This window comes from Leptonychotes weddellii, chromosome 11 (assembly GCF_054177405.1).
Source record: "Leptonychotes weddellii isolate Sample4059 chromosome 11, ASM5417740v2, whole genome shotgun sequence".
Lineage (NCBI taxonomy): Eukaryota > Metazoa > Chordata > Mammalia > Carnivora > Phocidae > Leptonychotes > Leptonychotes weddellii.
Window position 1 is genome coordinate 11441635 of NC_138379.1, and position 22745 is coordinate 11464379.

The 22745-nt window shown below is 35.8% G+C and overlaps 2 protein-coding genes and 2 pseudogenes across 2 annotated transcripts; all 4 read right to left on the minus strand.

Annotated features, from left to right (window-relative positions):
- Positions 1-54: 54 nt before the first annotated feature.
- LOC102748914 (olfactory receptor 5J3-like) lies at positions 55-993 on the minus strand. Its single transcript, XM_031018013.1, has one exon. The coding sequence runs from the start codon at positions 991-993 to the stop codon at positions 55-57; it is 939 nt and encodes a 312-aa protein (XP_030873873.1).
- A 6681-nt stretch (positions 994-7674) lies between these two features.
- Positions 7675-8398, minus strand: LOC102749214 (olfactory receptor 5J3-like; annotated as a pseudogene).
- Positions 8399-9662: 1264 nt separating this feature from the next.
- LOC115937063 (U4 spliceosomal RNA) lies at positions 9663-9821 on the minus strand (annotated as a pseudogene).
- Positions 9822-20863: 11042 nt separating this feature from the next.
- On the minus strand, positions 20864-21814 carry LOC102743698 (olfactory receptor 5J3-like). Its single transcript, XM_081798939.1, is given in 1 exon segment — positions 20864-21814. A coding segment is annotated over 1 exon segment (939 nt). The 5' UTR covers positions 21803-21814.
- Positions 21815-22745: the final 931 nt, after the last annotated feature.

The following is a 22745-nucleotide window of genomic DNA, read 5'->3' on the forward strand; positions in this document are numbered from 1 at the left end:
CTGCCTGTAGAATCAATAAACATTCCTTAAAAGTTTCTTCTTGAAAATTCACGGTCACTGAGCAAATATTTTTCTCAAAATAATTCTTTTCATTGCTTCGTTGGCCTCTGTGTTTCTCACACTGTATATCAGGAAATTTAGGATTGGCAGCAAAAGAGTATAAAACATGGAGAGGATTTTGGCTCTATCCTGTGGGTGGTTAGAGCTGCTCCCCAGATAAGTAAATATCACTGTTCCATAGAAGAGAGTTACGACCATTAGGTGAGAAGCACATGTGGAGAATGCTTTATATCTGCTCCTTGTGGAGTGTAACTTCAGGACAGTGAGGAGGATTCCCAGATAGGAACTAACCACTATCAGAAAGGCGGTCACTGATGTCATGCCAGAGAGGACAGTAAATAAGATCTTGCAGTACCGGGTGTCAGAACAGGACAGTTGAAAGAGCAGTGGGATATCACAGAAGTAATGGTTGATGACATTGGGCCCACAGAAAGACAGGCTGAGCAAGCCGCTCAGGTGGGTGAGTGAGCTAGCAGAACCTACTAGGTAGGAAGCAGTCACCAAATGGACGCAGAACGTGCGGGTCATGAGGCCTTTGTAGTGAAGTGGGCGGCAAATGGCCACATAGCGATCATAGGCCATGGCTGCCAGGAGGAAGCATTCGGTGGTCAGGAACATGCTGAAGAAGGAATACTGAAGGAAGCAACCCCGACAGGAGATGACTTTCTGTCCTGCTATGTAGTTCACCAACATTTTAGGAATAAAGACTGAGGAATAGCAGAAATCTAAGAAAGCCAACTGGCAAAGAAAAAAGTACTTGGGGGAATGCAGCTGGGCACTAGCCCAGATGACTGTGATAATCCAAACATTGCCCACCACAGTGGCGAGGTAGATGGAGAGAAACAGCACAAAAAGGACGGTATTCAGCTCAGGGTTGTCGGTCAGCCCCAGGAGAATGAATTCTGTTACCACACTGACATTTCTGTTGGCCATTTGGGTGTCCCCCACTATGGGGGATCTGCAGGGAACAAGAGGACAATGAAAATAACTGGAGTATACTGTGAATATATACATTCAATCAACTAGCATCTTTAGAAAACTGCAAGGTCTTAGTTAACAATCACAGTCCACAGGAAAGTCAATTCTCTCAAGTGTGAGAAATCAGCCTGATAAGAGACTTTGGTTGACTCAAAGTGTCATTAGGAGGTGTAAATTGACATTATGCACCGTGAGAACCTTGGAGGAATCAAAACTCTCTTGGAAAGGCTCAGAGGAATGTAGGTTTAACAGAAAGAGTTTAGGAGATGGACCTGGGGTAACAGGATATTCCACATTCCAGAACACAAGGCAAGGACTCTGTATTTGAGGAAAAACATCCCTTACAAAGAACACAAAAACTCAATACGTAACAGGTAAATTTCTGAGACATCTGGCAAACCTACTGTCTATCACATCTTTTTAACTTAGACAAATAAAACATGACATGTGTTACACAATAATATACATACACAATATAAACATGATTAAATTTATAGACTATCCATGAAAATGGAAAATGAGAATTAGGGATGTCTAGAATAGAGAGTGAAAAAACAGTCAATCATTTTATATCATAACATTACTTCTTTGTTAAAATTCACTTGTTCTGGGAAGTCGTTCTCTGCTATTCCAATAGGTATTTGTCATCCCATTTTCTGATATCTGAGAGCATTTATTATCCAGTGGTGTGGATTAGTCCATATCAGATTTTTTTCATTAAGATTGAATCAAGAAACTTTTCAATATGTTTTGATCCCTGCAGTCAAAAAATCTCAACTCTAATTTCAAGGACAATGCATATACTTTTGGTACATTAGATCATGTGTGAATATGGATTTTTATCAAGAAAAGGATTATTAATTTTATTTTAGGCTTTCTCATACAATCCAGATTACATGTAAAATAAGATTATGATAGCTGGTATATTAGGGGAACACAGGGTTAAGTAATTTTTGAGGAAAGCTTTCTTCATTCCAGGATTTATAGGAATACATGATGGACTATTACACTTTGGGAGTTTCCAATAAAAGAAATCAATATAAAGCATGCTTCATATTAATTTGACAATTGAATCTATTTTCATTGAACATTAATGAACATGGTGTCTCATAATCCAGGCTTTGGTAATATTTCCCTGATACTGAATAAAAAGTGAGAATGACATGGTTTTGGATCTCTGCCCTTTACTCACAGTGTGTTGTAAAGTTATTTAGTAACAATTCAAGTGTTGCAAACCTTGGGACCAGATTGCTTTGATCATGTTTACTTTACTGAAATGCCAGAGGTAGAAAGAAGGACGTGTTCTTTTTTGCTCCATTAAACTGTGATTTCGTGTCTAAGTCTTAGTTTCTAGCTTAACTACCATTTCACCTATGAATCTTTCTCAGAAGATAGTTGTGATAAATAAGAAAATACATGAAAACTGTCTGGCACAGCCCCTAAATGTTTGCTGTATAGTCAAAGTAAAACAAATAAGTAAAACAAACAGACACGAGACTGTTTATTGACATACCGGACAAATGGCTTTTGACTAAAGTAATATTTTGGATCTTTGTGTTTTTTTGTTTGTTTGTTTCATTTTGTTTAGATAGCTTTGCCTGCCTCCCTTGACTTTAAACAAACCAATTTATTACTTTAACTATGAGTTCCCTCTTAAGTCACTGATTTTGTATTTGTTTCTTTGATTTTCATTTAACAAGTAGTAATTTTCATCTGGACTGCCTTTCATGCCATTTTTCTTTTACTGTAAAGTCAGTTATACACAACAAATTAATCTTTGAATCTAAAAATTAGCTCTGGTAACAGGGTCAAAAATCACCACTCTCTCAGATTTAATACAATTCCCAGCTTGTAATAATTAAATTTTAAAGGATTTCTTTAAATAAATTTCTTTTTATAATTTACATAATTATATGAAGCTCTAAATACACTATGTGAGAATATAGGGAATGAACCCACTAATTTTTTTAAAAAGATTTATTTGAGAGAGAGAAAGCATGAGTGGGAGGGGCAGAGGGAGAGGGAGAATTTCAAGCAGACTCCCTGCTGAGCACAGAGCCTCACACAGGTCTTGATCTCATCACGCTGAAATCATGATCTGAGCCAAAATCAAGTTGGACGCTTAACCGACTGAGCCATCCAGGCGCCCTGCAGAGAGCTATTTGATGGGGCGCTTGGGTGGCTCAGACGGTTAAGTAGCTGCTTTGGCTCAGGTCATGACTCTGGAGTCCTGGGATCCAGCCCCGAACTGGGCTCCCTGCTCAGCGAGGAGCTGCTTCTCCTCTCCCTCTTCCTGCCGCTCCCCTGCTTGTGGGCTCCCTTGCTCTATCTCTGCCAAATAAATAAATAAAATATTTTTTTAAAAAGAGAACTATTTGATGTGGTAATGGTCTAATTATATTTCACTTATCTCAATAATTTGAATAGATCTGAAGCAGATGATTTTTCTTCACATTCCATTCATAGCATGTATTAAGAGTTGCTGTTTTTGAAGACTCGAGAAGCATTTATAATTCCTTTGTTAGAGCATATAAATATAACACTTACCTGGTGTTGAGATGAAGCTTAGACCTTTCCCTTTGTTTCCTGACTTGTGCTTATATTTGGTTCAGGGTCTTTGGAGGATGGAATCCCCAGTGATTCTGTGATACCATGTTTCATTAAAAGAGCAAAGAGAGACTTGAGGAAGATAAGGTCCCAGCACTGTCTTTCCAAATTGTAGCAATTCATGGATTTGGCCATTTCTCAGTTTTAGAGAAAACTGTCACATCAATTCGTGTCTCACCTATATAAGCCTCTGCAAAACAACACCTAAATTATTAAAAATGAATTTTAGCAATGTTTATCATTATAGCTTACATAACATAGTTATATATATATGTATTTATATATATATTTAGTTTTAAAGAGGCCTAAGTTCCATTTGTTGATGACAATATGCTTCTATATACGTGTATTATTATTGGTAGTAATTTATGGAAAATAGACATATATTTCAATCTGAGATAACCTAAAAGAAGTGGAAGCAATCAGCAATCACTAGATAGAATGCAAGTGTGCATGTGTTGATACACTAAATTGCCTTTTAATATAAGAAATAATTTAGCCAATTAAGACACTAAAATAAATATCAAGTTTAACATTTTTGTCACAGTGGTAGTTGAACAGAAATGTAATTTTTAGAAATCCTAGGTAGGCTGCTACTTGGAGGATAGAATGAAAAATATAAAAGGTGGTAAATCAGAGTAAAATGGAAGCATTTACATATAGTAAAAAAGGGAAGAGGGGCAAATTAGAATAAATAAGTCACTGACACTGGTCAAATGCAACCAAGCCAACAAACACAACTGTACAAAAACAAGGTGGTGAAAATTTGCAGTATATTAAAATGAAGCAATAGTTAAAACAGACTGTTTTTAGGAAATATTATAGGAAATATAGGAAATATTATAATTAATTTTACTAATAAGAATATTGCCTTTTCTTTGATAAGTAAGTATTAAGTAGGATCCTAGTTGGGGTGGTTTTTATTTATTAAATGTTTAGTATGTTCCAGGCACTTCACAACTATTATCTCTAATCATTATGTAATTTTATTTAATTGAATATTCTGATCCATATGATTCACATTATACGTGGCCTGGAATAACTAAAGGAATTGTCTGAGTTTGGACTATAGGAAATGGTAGGACAACACCTTAATACAATGATTGTCTGATGTAAAAATTTGTGTTGCTTTTATTATTTATTCCATACAGCCTTTTAGTATTAACAGACTAGGAGTGAACATAATAATGATGGAATTTGAAACCATATTGCATGAAAAATAGTGGAAAAGATAGGAAATATCCAGTGTGAGAAAAATTAGGACAATATTCCTTTTTTTCCCCAAGATTTTATTTATTTATTTATTTATTTACTTATTTATTTATTTGACACAGAGAGAGAGAGTGAGAGAAAGAGTACAAGCAGAGGGAGGGGCAAAGGGAGAGGGAGAAGCAGGCTCCCCGCTGAGCAGGAAGCCAGGTGTGGGGCTGGATTCCAGATCATGAGATCATGACCTGAGCCGAAGGCAGACGCTTAACCAACTGAGCCACCCAGGCGCCCCTCAGGACAGTATTCTGATTCAGCAAACACTGAATATCTGAGCAGTCTAAGAATGAAGAGTAAGAATATATGAATTTTAAGACTTCATTAGATATATCTAAGACTAATTGATACCAACTCTAAAGAAAGAGATGGGTCTTGCTTAAATTGAAAAAAAAAAGTCGTATTTAATTGGTAGAATTTTAACAAGCTAGTTTTACAGGGGAAGGATGACAAACATTGGACATTTGTAGAGGGCATTCTATAGCAGATTAGGTTTTTGATGGGATGAAAATATGTTCCTTAGATATCCATAATTCTGGGAGTTGCAATTTGTTTACAGGCCACAACTGACCAAGGACTAACTGAAAATTGCCATCAAAGCTGGGATTGATGTAATCCCTATTGTGCCCACAGCACAAGACCAAATCTCAAATCTTGGGAACCATGAATTCATTACACTGACTGTGGGTCTCTTAATAAATAACAAACATGACCATGGTGCAAATGTACCCATGATTAGTCGACATAGTGCCAGCAACTTATTTCCCTGATGAGTTAGGCCAATTTCTAAACTACAAACTCCAAGTCTACCCACGTGAAATAAAAAAATAACACATATTTAATAGAGATTCTCTTTGAGCTAAGAGGAAAGTTATGTTAGATAAACATCTGCCAAGTCCTGATTTCTCCAAGTGTTGATGTTGAGCAGTAACCAATTTTATGGATGGGGTAGAGGGATTGGAGCTGAAAATGCCCATTCTCAATTTTGTATCCGGATATTTTACATGAAATTTGAAGAAATAGCATCAGATATTTCATTCATGAAGTCCTCATTTATTTCTAATTGACTAAGTATATTAACCACCTAAGGATATTTAGAATCTGCTTAACTGAGTTGCATTTACTGATATGTGTGATGCACACACACACACACACACACATATATGTATATATATGAGTCAGGTATATATATGGTATATTACCCATTATATAGAATATATTACTCGTTTTCCAATCTTCATCCTACAAATCTGCCACACGCCCTTCATCTGCCTCACAATTTAGGAAAGGGATTTTCTTTTTTATCTTATTTGAGCATCCAGTTACCATTTATAATATAATATAGTTCCTATATATACTATAATACAGTAACTCTTTGTTAGGATGAGTTGAAAGTCAGTATTAAACATAAACAAATATCTTACTTTTGTTCCATAAAATAACACCCCTCCCACACATGTACACTCAGTAAACATTTTTATTTACATCCTGACTAGCCCCTTATTTTATGAGCTGAGTATTATAACAGAATGAGTTCAATTTGTTTTTCTGAGTTTTATTTATCTGACTTACATATTATTCCTTGTGTTTTATACTCTAGGATATAAGATATTGAATGCTGTTGAAAAAATTGTGAAGAACAATATAAAGTTAGATTTACTTATCATTATTATTTTACCTTTTTACTTTTTTCTGAAAACCAAAACTTTAATACAAATTCATTTATATGAATGTCTCTTATACATAAATGTCACATACTTGTAGCCCTATTGGACCCAATTTCAAATAATATATTAAATAATTTTAGGGGTGCCTAGGTGGCTCAGTCAGTTAAGTGTCTGCCTTAGGCTCAGATCATGGTCCCTGGGTCCTGGGATGGAGCCCCCCATCAAGCCCTGCATCAGGCTCCCTGTTCAGCTGGGAGTCTGCTTCTCCCTCTCTTTCTGCCCCTCTCCCTGCCTGTGCATGCTCTCTCTTTCTCTCTCTCAAATAAATAAATAAAATCTTGAAACAAAAGATAAATGATTTTGGATAATCATAAAGGGTCATACAAATGTTATATGATGTTCTTGGTGTTGTTGGTGGTATCATTATTTCATTCTGAAAAGTAAACTTTCATATGAATTTCTTTGCTTGATTTCTAGTATAATGAGGATGTCAATTTGCTATCTTTTTTCACATTTCAATTTGCTACCTTCACAGATATTGGAGCCATTCACTCATGAGTTTGGCTGTCACTGAGAGGGAAAAAAAGTTTAATCTAGCCTACCATGTAAAACCATGCCTTAATATCTATAGAGTATTCCGCTGTCTCATTGTGCTGCTTAGCCTAGTTGCCTCCTATTATTTCAGTATTTAAAAGAATCTCCAGAAATTAAATATAATTTTGTTTGTAAATGGAGATATTCTCTGGAACACTGTTTTGTTTCTAGATAGGAGACTTTATAGCAATTTAGAGGGAAGAGATAACTACGGAAGAATCAATATTTGTGGGCCTGATTCCATCATTATGCACTTGTACATATAATTTGAATCAGAGGGGAAACAGTGGCTTCACATATTTTCCCTTCCTGAAATACATAGCACACATTTCCTCCTGCATAGAATACCTTCAGGTAATTTCTTGTTTAAAGTCTAAAGAATATTCTGGAAGATGTTTAATGGAAAAAGGGAAATGGGTCTGATTATTCACCACTCCCAAACTATCTTTGAGACCTCCTTTCTAAACATGAAGTCAAATTCTTCAGCGTACGTTTTCTCAGAGTATTAGTAACCATCCCACGTGGAGTGGTCGTAAAAGTGTGGCATTCTGTCCTGTTCGGTTTCGCATGCAGTCATGGAAACCAAAGCCAGGCGCCGGAGTTCATTCATGGATGTGTCAGAACATGACAACTTCAATAGTGGGGGAAGGTCACAGAAGAAGTGACTGATGATATTCGGCCCACAGAAAGACAATTTCACCAAGCCAATCATGTGTGTCAGTGAGTTGATGAAGCCTCCTACACACGACCCAGTGATCAGGACCATGCAAGCTATTTTAGTCATAGCCACTGTGTAAAGTAAAGGGTTCACGATGGCCACGTAGCGGTCATAAGCCATTGCCGCCAGCAAGAAGCCCTCAGTGGTAAGGAGTGACACAAATAAGAAATATTGCAAGATGCACGCAGAGAATGAAGATTGTCTCCCGTTCAACAAAGGAGTTCAGCAGCATTTTTGGTGCAAAGACTGATGAATAGCAGGCATCAACAAATGAGAGCCAGCTAAGGAAATGATACATGGGTGTTTGGAGTTTGGGAGTTATTTGGATTAGAAAAAGCATTCCTAGATTCCCTACCAAAGAAATGGTATAGATCAGCAGGAATAAAACAAAGAGGACCACTTTCAGTTCAGCACGATCTGTCAATCCCAAAAGGATAAATTCTGTAACCAATGTCAAATTAACAGCAGCCACGTGTGTGTGTGTGTGTTTCTTGGTACCTGTTAACGATAAGAAAATCGAAATTGAGAATAATCATGCCACACTATCAAGACTACTTGGAATCCCTAACTAGCTGTGCAACTTGAGCTGTTGACTTTTCTTTTCTGGTTGTTTTACCTATAAAATTAGAAATTTTTAACTAGAAAGTCTCTAGTCTTTTCAAGTACTGTTTATTAGTTTATTCCAAAAGGAAATTCCACGAGTAAGAAAATAAAACATTAGGGTCTTAGCTTCAAAGTGTGTTTAAATGCTTTTTTTTATGTGAGAGGTAAAAAAAAAGCTAAAGTGAATTTCATTCTAAAATGTATGCAATGCAAAGTCTAGTTTATAAAGCATAATAATCAAGGTTGGAAATTTAATCTGTGTTCTCATTGAAGTTCTTTTAAACTTCTCACTTTGGATTTAATGGTAACTAATGTAAATACATCCAAATATAAGAATTAACTGTACTATGGCATTTGAACTGAGAAATTCCATGTATGCCTTCACGTTTAGTTCATATTCTACGATTTTTTTTTTAAGTTGGACGTGATGAAAGACAAAGCCCTAACATCCAAAAACTTTGTGGTCATCCTTAGAAAATAGCCAGAGGCATTGGTTTCTGAGAAAAATGCCCTCTGGGAATGAGAGGAGAGGGTACTCTGAGCTGGAATGTGAAACATGATGAATAGCAACTTATAATTGGCTTTTGATATCCAATAGAAATATCTTACTCAGGAGACTCAGGAAACAGAGTTTTTATACTTTTTCTGATAAAGAACAATGTAAACCTGTAAAATAAAGCAAACCTATAAAGCATACAGATACTTTTTCACAATATTTTTTCGGATGTTGCAATACATTTCCTAAAATATGCAATGTCTTTTCCACTTAATGCACAATGGTTGATTATTACATTTTGTCTGAAAAAAATATAACTATCTTTTTACACTATGTAGCAAATAAAAATAAATATTTTAAACAGTTCACGATGCTATAGTTTTACCTCTTTAGAATAAAGGGAGGTGTTTTTGATGGCTTCATTATCTTTTCACTTGGGAGACACTATTTCTTTAGTACAGTAGGTAAAACAGAAAAAAACAACATTACAAAGTTATTGAAATAGTAAGAAATGAGGTAACTGTGTTAGATGTAAAATATCTACACTGATAGGTGAATAATCCCTATGGGAATATGTAATTATGACAGACTGCAATTCATCCTTTAGGGAAAAATATTCCACACTGATTAAAACACCGGTTTTTCATTGTTTCACTAGATGTTGCCTACCAATTTTGACGTTAACGTAGAAAAAGAAATTGAAGCGTAGGATAAGGGGTGAGAATAAATGGCCAAATTATAAATTCCCCTTACTCTGTGTTTATAAGAATAAAATTAGCAATAATCGCGCCTCGGATAAACCTCATTGGCTACAATACTGCCACCATGCAAAGCTGTAAGAATAAAATTAAAGCATAATGTTTGTGTCTTCTTCATCTTGTTTTTTGTACTTTTAACTGATTTTCAAAATGTATTTATATGAGAGAGTCAAATAAGTGAGTTTCACTTACCAGTGGAAGAAAAAAATATTCAATACTTTAGCTTATTTAGGAACCATATAACTGCTCATTCCAATGGATTATTTCTCTATATTCCCCCCCAAACAATCAATCAATCACACAGAAAAGTTGTATTTGTCTAACACAGTGTTATAAAAATTGGGTAAATGATAGTAGTTACAGTAGTAAGATTGAAATTCAAACTTCTTCTTTAATATATGATAACCATAAGCAGAGCCTCCATGGTAGGAAAGCAAGAGCAAGATGGTCAAAAAATTTAGTTTTATATTCACTGTAGTACAAAAGGAATAGAGTTCCCAGAGTTAATCTTCTGATCAGAAGGATATAATAAATACATGATTAAAATATCCTGCGTGTTTCTTGAGGGACTTGGGAAACTCTCAAGACCTTAATGGCTCCCTGAAAGCATTCAATGTCCTGAATGTTAGAATGAATAGAAGGAAATGAAGGGCAAGTAAGTATAGGGGAAAAACCCAGAATATATAAATTCCGAAAAACAGTGGAATAGAATAGATAGTAATCCCTGCTCGGTACTTTAGCAAGAGAAGCTTTTCAGAAGAATCCTTTAGTTGGGACTACTTGTCAGAAAACACACATGGTGATGAGCACTGGGTGTTATAAGCAACTAATGAAATCATTGAACACTACATCAAAAACTAATGATGTATTATATGTTGGCTCATTGAACATAATAAAAAAATAAAAAATTTAAGCTCTAAAAAAAAGAAATAAAACACACATATACACATACACATACACACACATAAAGTGCAGTTAAAACCCAAACATCAGTGGGCTTTAAACTAGTAGAAATAACACCTGATTTAAAAATAAAAAAATTGTCTCCTTTGTTTTCTTGGACTGTGAGGATAGAATCAAAGAAAATTAAAACTACTAAAAAGGCTTCCTTGAAATGAACCCAACCACCTCTACCTTGAATGTTTTTTCCTCCATTCTAGTATGTGTCTGCTGATAGACAACTTTGGGCATTTTGCCTTCATCTTAAAATGAATAATGAGGAATTCTGGTAGCAATATTTCACTCTGTTTCCTCATAGTGTGAAAGTGTAAATTTGATTTATTTAATTGTAAATTGTCATTTAGTTACAATTTTGTAAATAAGAATTGTCCTTTATTGTTTATTCTAAAAGCAGTTAAATTTCCCTTCCTAAATGTACATTTCCTAAATTCCTTAATTGAAAGCTAATAGAGCAGGTGGTAGGAGTGGGGATTAGGTGATATTCTAAAGTTGAATTAGGCCAGAAGATGATTCATTATTTTAGAAGGCCTAGAAGATTCTAAGTACCTGATGCATTCTGTTTTTTTTTTCAAGTATATAATTTATTACCAATCCATATATGAAGAATTATTTGAGAAATATATACCAGAAATATAAAAAGATTAAGCTTCTTTGACCAATATCCTCTTTTGTCCTGGGAAATTGTAAATCAAGGACAAAAATTATCGGAAAAAACATAATATCTGTATTTGCAGGGGATAAGGGAGATAATAAAATAGAGTAAGCATTGCTAAGAGGATTATTTTAAATGGAGCGAGCAGGACATTGAAGAGGTGGGGCTAGAAGCCAAGGATATGTTCTATGTTAAAATGGACACAAATGGACTTTCTGCCTTAACACAGTTGTGCCTAGCAACCAATCCCATACAGGTGAGTGTAACGCACCAATCACATTTCCTTCAAAATGTTTTATGTAAATTCCCTCTCTCCTTTTTAAAAACTCTAACCTCCTTTGTTTCTCCCAAGCACACTTTCATTTTGGTTGAATCTGTGTCTCTTGGATTGCAATCCCTAAGTCCCCAAATAAACACACATATTTTATTTTGCAACTTGCAGTTTTGTCTTTCCTTGGTCGACACAGGCACTCAGTTAGGGGAAAGAAAAACTACATTTAGAAAATCCCTATCAGGTTCTCTATCTTTTGCAGATATATTAATTCCTTGAGATTATATACAATACTTTTTTTTTTTTTTTAGTAATCTCTACCCCCAACATGGAGCTCAAACTCAGCACCCTAAGATCAAGAGTCAAATGTTCTACTGCTGAGTCAGCCAGGCACCCCATGCAATGCTGTCTTTAAAACATCTTTTTGTGGGAATTGGCCTTATACCAATTATCAGATACTTAAATGGATACCCAAACTAATATCTAATGGCTTTGTTAACAATAAAAACTGATATTAAATTTTAAAACGTTGATATTTAACACATAGATAGGGCTGCAATTGAATTTGGCATATAGAAAAATTTAGCAGCATTATTTAAAATGAATTTAGTATATATTTGTTGATTTTTTGTCATGAAAGAAGACTTTTTGTGAAAAATATAATTCAGAAGTTATATTAATTAATACAACATATTGAAGTGTTATTTTAGAAAATAATAACTTTTTTCAAATAAAAGTTATTGAGGAATAATTATGATATAATAAGCCATGTTCAGTTTAAGTATATAATAAGTTTTGACAAATAATATACTCCAGACCAATTACTACTATAATTAAAACATAGGATATTTCCATAATCCCCAGAATATCTTGTTCTCTTTCTAAGAAACCCCCTATCTCTGACCTCCAACCCCAAAGAACTGCTGATCAGTTGTATATTTGTGAGATTTGCTTTTGCAGAGTTTCACAAAATTAGGATAATACTTTTTATTGGTCTGGATTTTTTTTTCAATCAGAATAATATTTTTATTTATTTTTTTTTAAGATTTTATTTATTTATTCATGAGAGACAGAGAGAGAGGCAGAGGGAGAAGCAGGCTCCCTGTGGAGCAGGGAGCTCATTGCAGGACTTGATCCCAGGACCCTGGGATCATGACCTGAGCCGAAGGCAGACACTTAATGGACTGAGCCACCCAGGCACCCCAGAATAATATTTCGAAACATTCACATTGTTACATAAATCATTAGTTCTTTCTTTCTTTTTTATTGCTTGGTAATATTCCATTGTATGGATTAGCACACTTTGTTTAACTGTTAAGTCTTGATGTATTTGTTGCTGTTGAATTTATTCCTAAATTTTGTCCTATTGCTAATGGAAATATTTTATTAATTTTTGAATTGTTTGCTATTAATATACAGAAACACAGGTTCATTTGTAAATATTGATTTTGTCTTTTACATACATAATAATTTCACTTGAGAATAATGAGAATTGTGCTTCTTCTTTTCTAATTTAGATGCCTTTAGCATTTTGTTTTGTATTATTCATTTTATTTTGTATTGTTTTCTTTTGTATCATTCTTTCATTTTGTATTGTTCCTTTACTTTGTATTGTTCATTTATTCCTTACTTATTTTTTGCCTCACTTTTGAATTGGTCTACCTTTCACATTTAAGCTCCTGAAACTTATTTTTGTATATTATATGTTATGTGATAGAATCTCCAGTAAAATGTTGAATGGGATTTTTTTTTACCAAATGAAGGCAGTTTTGTCCAGGTTTTGTCTTCAGGTTTTGCTTTATTTTGCTTTGCTTTTTACCTCTTTCTTTTCTCCTCCTCTCTGGGAACTCCACTATGTATCTATTGATATACTGAATGGTGTCATACAAATCTCTGAGGCTATTTTCCTTCATTCTTTTCATGTTTGTTCTTCAAATGTGTTGATTTCCATTGCTCTACTGCAAGGTCACTGATTGTTTCTCCTATCACCCCATATTTGTCATTGGATATTTCTAGTGGATTTTTCATTTCAGTTACTGTATTTTTAACTACAGAATTCTCATTTGGTATTTTTTATTTGTCCCTTTCTTTTTATTGAGGTTCTATATTTGATGAATACTTACTGTCACACTTTCCTTTAATTCTTTATATGTATTTTCTTAAGTTATCTGAACATATTATTTATAATAGTACTTTGATGTCTTTTTCTGCTCAATCTAACATCTGGGTCATTCAGTTTCTACTGACTTCTTTTTTTCCTGAGTCCAATGTATTACATTTTTCTGTTTCTTTGTAGGTCTTGTAAATTTCTGTTAAACCTACATTTTATATGTAATACAGTGTTAATGTTCTGCATTTTGTATGTGCAGCTTTTTAAGTACTGGCAATTATTTTTTCAAAGTTGTTCTGAGTAACATCTCTGTCAGTGCTTTATGAGAGTTGTAGCTGCTCCATCTCTTCAGCACTTGATATTGGAAACTTTTTTTAAAAAGATTTTATTTTTTAAAATAATCTCTACAACCAGCACGGGGCTCAAACTCACAACCCTGAGATCAAGTCACTTGCTCCACCAACTGAGAGACAGGTGACCCTGATTTCGTATACTATTTTTATTGTCATATCATTTTGTGGTTAATTTTCTTTCCCCAGATTTCTAATAAAGTTGAGCAACTTTCCTTTATTTTTACTGGAAGTTGGGAGATTTTCAATATTTATTGTGTCATGTGCCTTGCAGATATTTTGCCCCCTGTCCGCACCTTTTTTTCTATTATGTTGTCTATCTTGGTTTTATTAGTTTGTAAGATTTCTTTATACATTTTGATTATAGTTTCATAAATATGTAGGGAAACTATTTTCACTGACTCTGGTTTACTTTTTCATTCTATAATTTTTTTTAAAAGATTTTATTTATTTATTTGACAGAGAGAGACACAGCGAGGGAGGGAACACAAGCAGGGGGAGTGGGAGAGGGAGAAGCAGGCTTCCCACGGAGCAAGGAGCCCGATGCGGGGCTCGATCCCAGGACCCTGGGATCATGACCTGAGTCGAAAGCAGATGCTTAACGACTGAGCCACCCAGGCACCCCTATAAATATATTATTAAATATCAATGTAATTCAATGCTCCTTACTTTCTCCTTAATGGTCATTTTGTGTCTTATTTAAGAAATGTTTTGCCTATTAAGTTTTTAAGATGTCTCGATTTATATTTTTTATTGTTCTAACTTTTGCATTTACTATGTTATGGATTGGCTTCCATTTTAAATTATGCAATTTGAAATATTAAGTATAATGCACTCCATTCCTTATTTCACTTTTCTTATTAAAGCCTTAGAAGATTGGGGTGCCTGGGTGGCTCAGTCGTTAAGCGTCTGCCTTCGGCGCAGGTCATGATGCCAGGGTCCTGGGATCGAGCCCCACATCGGGCTCCCTGCTCAGCGGGAAGCCTGCTTCTCTCTCTCCCACTCCCCCTGCTTGTGTTCCCTCTCTCGCTTTGTCTCTCTCTGTCAAATAAATAAATAAAATCTTTAAAAAAAAAAAAAGCCTTAGAAGATTTAATCCCACTGATCCACACTGCTTTTTGCATTGTTTCCATGCATTTATATTCTATTTATTTTAAACCTCCTAATAAAATATTATTATTGTTGTACAGTCAAAATTCAATCACAATTTGTAATTACCCACAAATCTCCAATTTACCCTTCCCTTTGCTTTTCATATTTTCATTGAAATTCCATTTTTTTGTCTTTTCCTCTGAACACTTGTTCAAGAATTATATACACATGCATACACATACCACATTGTAAAGTGCCCTGATGTTAAATATATAATTTATTTCAGATTTCTTTTTTATTTATTCATTTGAGAGACAGACGGAGAGAGAGAGAGAGAAAATGTGAGCAACAGGGAAGGTCAGAGGGAATGGTAGAAGCAGACTCCTTGCTGAGCTGGGAGCTGGATGTGGGTCTTGATCCCAAAACCCCTGGATCATGACCTGAGCTGAAGGCAGATGCCTAGCTGACAGAGGCACCCAGGCACCCCAAGTATACAATTTATTTCAATTTTATGTATATGCACATGAGCATAACCACCACACAAATCGTAATGATACAGATATTTCCAGCACTACAGAATGGTCCCTCATAGCTATATTACCATAACTTAAATTTATCTGTTGTTAAACCTTACACAAATGGAATCCTACACATGGACTTTTCTTTTTTTAAATATATGGACTTTTAGTTTCTGCTTTTCTTTATTGAGCATAACATTTGTGACATTCATTTACCTTATTGTACATCAGTAGCTTTTGAAAAAAAGTGATGTTTAGCCTGCCATTTTATGAATATATCAAAATTTATTAATGTATTCCTTAAAATGGTCTGGGTTTTTTTATTCTTATGTTAATCACCATACATTACATCATTAGTTTTAGATGTAGTGTTCCATGATTCATTGTTTGTGCATAACACCCAGTGCTCCATGCAGAATGTGCCCTCCTCAATACCCACCACCAGGCTAACCCATCCTCCCACCCCCCTCCCCTTTAGAACCCTCAGTTTGTTTCTCAGAGTCCATTGTCTCTCATGGTTCGTCTCCCCCTCCGATTTCCCCCGCTTCATTCTTCCCCTCCTGCTACATTCTTCTTCTTCTTCTTTTTTTTTCTTTCTTAACATATATTGCATTATTTGTTTCAGAGGTACAGATCTGTGATTCAACAGTCTTGCACAATTCACAGCGCTTACCAGAGCACATACCCTCCCCAGTGTCTATCACCCAGTCACCCCATCCCTCCCACCCCACCCCCCACTCCAGCAACCCTCAGTTTGTTTCCTGCGATTAAGAATTTAAAATGGTCTGGTTTTTGTTTCTAGTTTATAAGTATAAATATTATGAATAAAACTGCTGAGAATTATTGTCCGTGTATGTTTGTGAACACACACATTCATAGCTGGGAAATCTTGGGACATAAGCTAGCCATATATTCGGTTTACCATCAGACAGTTCTCCAAACAGCCTGTATCATTTTCATACACCTGTTGGAAATGTGTGAGTAATGACATTAAACATTTTTACATATGCTTATTGGTTATTTTGAATGACTTTCATATAAACGTTTTTCTATTTTTTTTTCCATATTTAGTTGTCTTATTTGTCTTTTATTGACTGGCAGTTCTTTTTAAATATTTTAGATGAATCTTTTGCCAGTACACTATGAATATTTTTCCATATTCTGTGGCTTACCTTTTTAGTCTTGTAATGGTGTATTTCCAGGGACAGAAGTCCTCATTTAAAACAAAACCTCACTGGGTGTTGTATAGAAGTGTTGAATCACTCAATTCTACACCTGAAGCGAATATTATACTGTATGTCAAGCAACTGGAATTTAAATAAAAATTTCGAGAAAGAAAGAATAAATAAATAAAACACAGATCTATTCTCCCATTGTTCTTTTTATTTTAGTGTTTGTATATCCTTTTTTAAAAAAGATTTTTTAAAATATATTTGTCAGAGAGAGAAAAAGAGAGCACAAGCAGAGGGAGAAGCAGGCTTCCCGCTGAGCAAGAAGCCTAATGTGAGACTCAGTCCCGGACCCTGGGATCACCACCTGAGCGGAAGGCAGACGCTTAACTAACTCAACCACCAGGTGTCCCTGTATATCCTTATTAAGAAATGTTTACCCATTTTGATGTTATGAAGATACAGACTTATATTTATCTCTAGAGGCTCTATTTTTTTTTCATCTTTCACACATTTACTTCTATGATCCATCTTAAGTCAATCTTCATGTATGATGTGAATTTAAAGTTAAGGTTCATAGCTCTTCTGTGATCCTGCTTATATTTTGTGTTCTCCCACTCACTCTTTTTAAAAATAATTTCTGGTTCTTTGCATGTGATTAAAGATACATAGAAAGTGAAGATGACATTACTTTCTGCCAGGGAGGGCTTTATTCTTTCTAAAAAGGCATAACAGATGAGAGGCTGACTAAATTAATTCAGATATTATTTGCGCTGGTTCTAGACTGGATTGAAGTTAGACCGCATTTTTCTTCTGCCTTCTCCCTGTTTGGGTGTAGATTTCCCAAGACATTGATTAAGAGGTGGGCTTCTCTCTCTCTCTCTCTCTAGCCCTTAAGCACTATAGACAATTAAGTTTTAATTCTTTGGTGGTGTGAACTGAGCTCCCTGCTCTATACAGCTATACCTTGGAGATATTGTGGGTTTGCTTCCAGAACATTGCAATAAAGTGAGTCGAATGACTTTTTTGGTTTCCCAGTGCACATAAAAATTATGTTTATATTATGCTATAGTCTATCAAGTGTGCAAGAGCATCGCATCTAAAAAAGCCAGTGTGCATACCTTAATTTAAAAATGCTTTCTTACTACAAAATGCTAACCATCATCTGAGCCTCCAGCGAGTCGTCATCATTGATCACAGATCACTGTAACAAATATAATATTGAAAAAGCTTGAAATATTGCAAGAATTACCAAAATGTGACACAGAGATAACAAGTGAGCAAATGCTGTTGGAGAAGTGACATTGATAGACTTGCTTGATGCAGGGATGCCATGAACCTTCAATTTTGTAAAAAATCATGGTAGTTGTGAAGTTAAATAAAGTGAAGCATAATAAAGTGAGATGTGCCTGCACATCTTCAAATTGCAGCCAATATTTTCAGGGGGCTGCCAGTCTTGTGTCTGATGCAGGCCTCTACTTCTGGTGGAATCTTATCAACCAAGCACCTAAAGACTGAGAAAAATATCACTGTCTTTCCAATTCCATTTGAATCTGCAAAAATCTGAATCTTCTGTGCTTCACAAAGAAAACTCTAGCCCTTTTTGCCTGGCTTACAGCAAGACCAAAATCTGGCAAATGTTCTGGGGAGGAAACCTTTATTACATTTGTTGGTAGCTCTTCCTTCTAGCAGGATTTCGTGCCTTCTAAGCACAGCAGGAGAGTGGGAGATTTCAATGTACCCCTGTGGCCCAGACCAGTTTCTTATACTCTCCACCTTCCATCCCATCCAATTTCCTGTGTGTGTGTGTGGAGGGGGACGGGTGGGCGGGGGGAAACAGTTGTGTGTTTAAGCTCCGATATAATCCAGTTCATCTCCTCAGGCCACATAACAGCCGAGAGGACCACTGTTTTCTCTTTCCCCAGAACAGTTACAAGGCACAGGAGCCCCTGCTTTGGAAGATGGCAATCTTTAATATTTGTATTGTTTGGGACAACACCAAATATTTCTCTCTGTTTTTTAGAAGTTCATCCTTCCTTCCTTCCTTCCTTCCTTTTTCTTTCTTTCTTCTTTCTTTCTTTCTTTCTTTCTTCCTTCCTTTCTTTCTTTTTCTTTCTTTTCAATTATTTAGGGAGGGGGGAGCAGAGGGAGAGGGAGAGAGAGAATCTTAAGCAGGCTCCATGCTCAGCACAGAGCCCAACACAGGGCTCCATCTCACTACCCTAAGATTATGACCTGCGTAGAAATCAAGAGTCAGACGCTTAATAGACTGAGGCACCCAGGCATTCCCAGAAGTTTTCCATTTAAATCTATTATCTATCTATCTATCTATCTATCTATCTATCTATCATCTATCATCTATCTATCATCGTCTATCATCATCTATCTATATCATCTATTTATCTAGTCTATTGTGTGTTCATCCCTCTGCTATTTGTTTACCTGGTCTTCAGACCCAGAATATGGCTAATGCCCTGAGAAGAAATGGAACCGTGTGCTGAAACCTGAAAAATATCTGCCTGAACCTCTCCTGAGTCTGCTGAACCCTTTCCAGAACCCTCCATGCAAGCCAAGCCTACACTGTCAAATGTGCCCTGAATCAGTGAGACTAAGTTAGCTCACATCTCCAAATTCATGCCTCTCTGAAGCCTAAGCCCCTCCAGCTCCCTTTTCTTCAATAGCTACTCACTTCATTCAACAGATAATTCTTATCATCTTGCTTTTCTTGTTATTTTTACATAGATGTTCTTTTGATCACAACGTACTTCATCCAGAAGTAAAAGTGTATATTTTCCTTTTTTTTTTATTTTGAAACACTTCAAACTTATAGAACATATTCAAGAATAAGACAGATTTGCAAGAATATTTAAATGATCTCTACTGTGTTCCTTAACTATAGATACAAACTGCAATTGCTTATTTGCTTTATCAGTCTCTCGATCTTTAGCTTACTATATGTATATATATATGTGTGTGGATATACCCATTTATATATACATATATTTCTTTATAGTAGTAATGACACAATTTTATTTTATATATCCAGTACACAATCATGCTTTCCAAAAGTTTGAGATGTAATATTAGGTAATGCATTCATCTTCACACAATACTTTGCAAACTCGTTTACCATATCCCTCCATTACCTGTTCCTCTAACAGCTTTTGTCCCATATCTTAAATATTTTAATGTTTGGATATCACAGAGTAACTGGTACAAGTAAAGGGACTAAACAGAAGAGTGTTGAATGCATAAATTATAAGTAATGACAGTTATTTTTTTCTATAGCTATTCTAAGATACCATTAAGATATATAATTTAAATACAAAAATGGAGATACATGTCTTTACTTGGATGATAGCATTTTTAGAACAACAATAACAACAAAAAGATCTGATCCAAGAAAATCGTGCCAAGAGGCTATTTCACTTTTTCTCTGAGATAAGAATGCATTTGATAAATTCCTATTGTTGGGGTGTTTTTTTCTTTTTTTTTTTTAAAGATTTTATTTATTTATGTATTAGAGAGTGAGAGAGAGAGAAACAGCATGAGAGGGGAGAAGGTCAGAGGGAGAAGTAGGCTCGTCGCTGAGCTAGGAGCCCGATGTGGGACTCGATCCCAGGACTCCAGGATCATGACCTGAGCCGAAGGCAGTCCCTTAACCAACTGAGCCACGCAGGCGCCCGGAGTGTTTTTTTTCATTTGAATCAATGTGAGAGTCTTTTAAATCCATAGTGATATCTTTCAGAGTTTAGCATCAGAATTTGTTAGGGAAAAAAAATGTACTAGCTCTTGAGAGAATGAAACTGTTGAGTCACAAAACAATGAATGGTAAAATATAGTGATTTTCAGTCTTCGTGTCAAACTCAACACTCATGTCTTCAATTTCATGAGACTACCTTGATTATAGTTTTGTTGGTGTTCGTGTCTGTGATACAATTTTAAGGAAAGTCTATCTATTTAATGTTAGGCTAACAAAGCCATGGACAAGATTGGGTCAGTTGGGAGTTCTCTTCCACCATACTGAACTTTTGACTGCATCTTTCACATCCTTATTTCATAGGCTATAAATCAGTGTGTTTAGCATGGGGATCACCAATGTATAAAACACAGCAGAGATCTTCTCCTGTTCCAGGGAATACTGAGAACTTGGCTGGATGTAACTAAAGGTCACAGACCCATAGAATAAGGTCACGGCAGTCAGATGAGAGGCACAAGTGGAGAAGGCTTTGTGCCTCTCCTCAGCTGAGCGGATTCTTTGGATGACAACGATGATGCACATATAAGAGACTATGATGATAGTGAAAGTGAACATTGCAATGACCCCAGAGAATATTAAAAGCAGCATTTCATTGTTATGGGCATCAGAACAGGAGAGTCTCAGAAGAGGGGGAATGTCACAGAAATAATGATTCATAATGTTAGGACCACAGAAGTCTAGTTTGAGCAAACCTATTGTGTGCATGAGCAAGTTAATGAGCCCACCCAAGAAAGATGCGAGGACCATCTGAATACAAACCCTTTGGGTCATTATGACTGTATACAACAAGGGATTAGCTATTGCCACATAGCGGTCATAAGCCATCATAGATAGGAGGATGCCCTCTGTCATTACATATCCCTCAAAAAAGAAACTCTGTAGAACACAACCAGAAAATGTGCTGGACTTGTGTTTTGATAGGAAATTGACCAACATCTTAGGAGCAAAGACAGTAGGGTAGGATATATCACAAAAAGAGAGGTTGCTAAGGAAGAAGTATATCGGAGTATGAAGTTGGGCATTTAACCAGATCAAGATAATCATCCTCTAGTTACCTGCCAGAGTGGTGAAATAAATAAGGGTGAAAAGCAAAAAAAGAGGGATCTGCAAATTAGGGTTTTCACTTAAACCTACCAGAAGGAATTCCTTCACCCCTGTATGGTTCCAACCTGCCATGCATTCAGGTTTATATAGTTTTTCAGTTGCAGAACAAGGTGATATCACTCAAATGAAAAAGATATATGTATAATTTCCTCCATGATCCAGTATCCATAAGAGTATTGGGGTGTTTATGTTTACCCTGTAGTTGGTTGAAGAAAAGAAATTAACTTCAGCAGTGGGTTATATGTATACTAGACAATCCATTTACAGTGACTCAAATTCTTGGAACTAGAAATCATTTTTTTTAAAGATTTTATTTATTTATTTGAGAGAGAGAATGAGATAGAGAGAGCATGAGAGTGGGGAGGGTCGGGGGGAGAAGCAGACTCCCCGCTGAGCAGGGAGCCGGATGTGGGACTCGATCCCAGGACTCCAGGATCATGACCTGAGCCGAAGGCAGTCGCTTAACCAACTGAGCCACCCAGGCGCCCCGGAACTAGAAATCATTTTATGCCCTGCTTCTCAGTTTCCAGATCATAAATATTGAGAGAAGGAAACTCTTTCAGATTCCAAGAAAGTATTAATTGGTAAAATTGACAGTCAAACCCAAATATGCCTCATACCAAACCTCTGACTCATGCTGGGACATATACAAGTTTTCTGCTTACATTGGCTACGCACCGTGGCTCCTTGTGATAGAAATTATTTCCTTATCTTTTGGCCAAACTGTTGCTACTTTTCAACACCTAGTTAACTCATGATGCTGACTTTCATAATATGCAACCCTCTTCCTTTCCAAATCTCAAACATTGGAACTTTTTTATGCCTCAACTTCTGCTCAGGTTCTGCACTTGGAAGATCAATGACCGTGTCCTCCATAAGAGCTGAACTGAGAGGAAGAGGGAGAACAATCTTTTCTTCATTGAATATTGTTAAGGCCAATCAAAAAATAGCAGTACAATCTAATTTGAAAGCCCTTCCCTTTTGCATCTTTAGCTAACTTCACCTTTGCATCTTT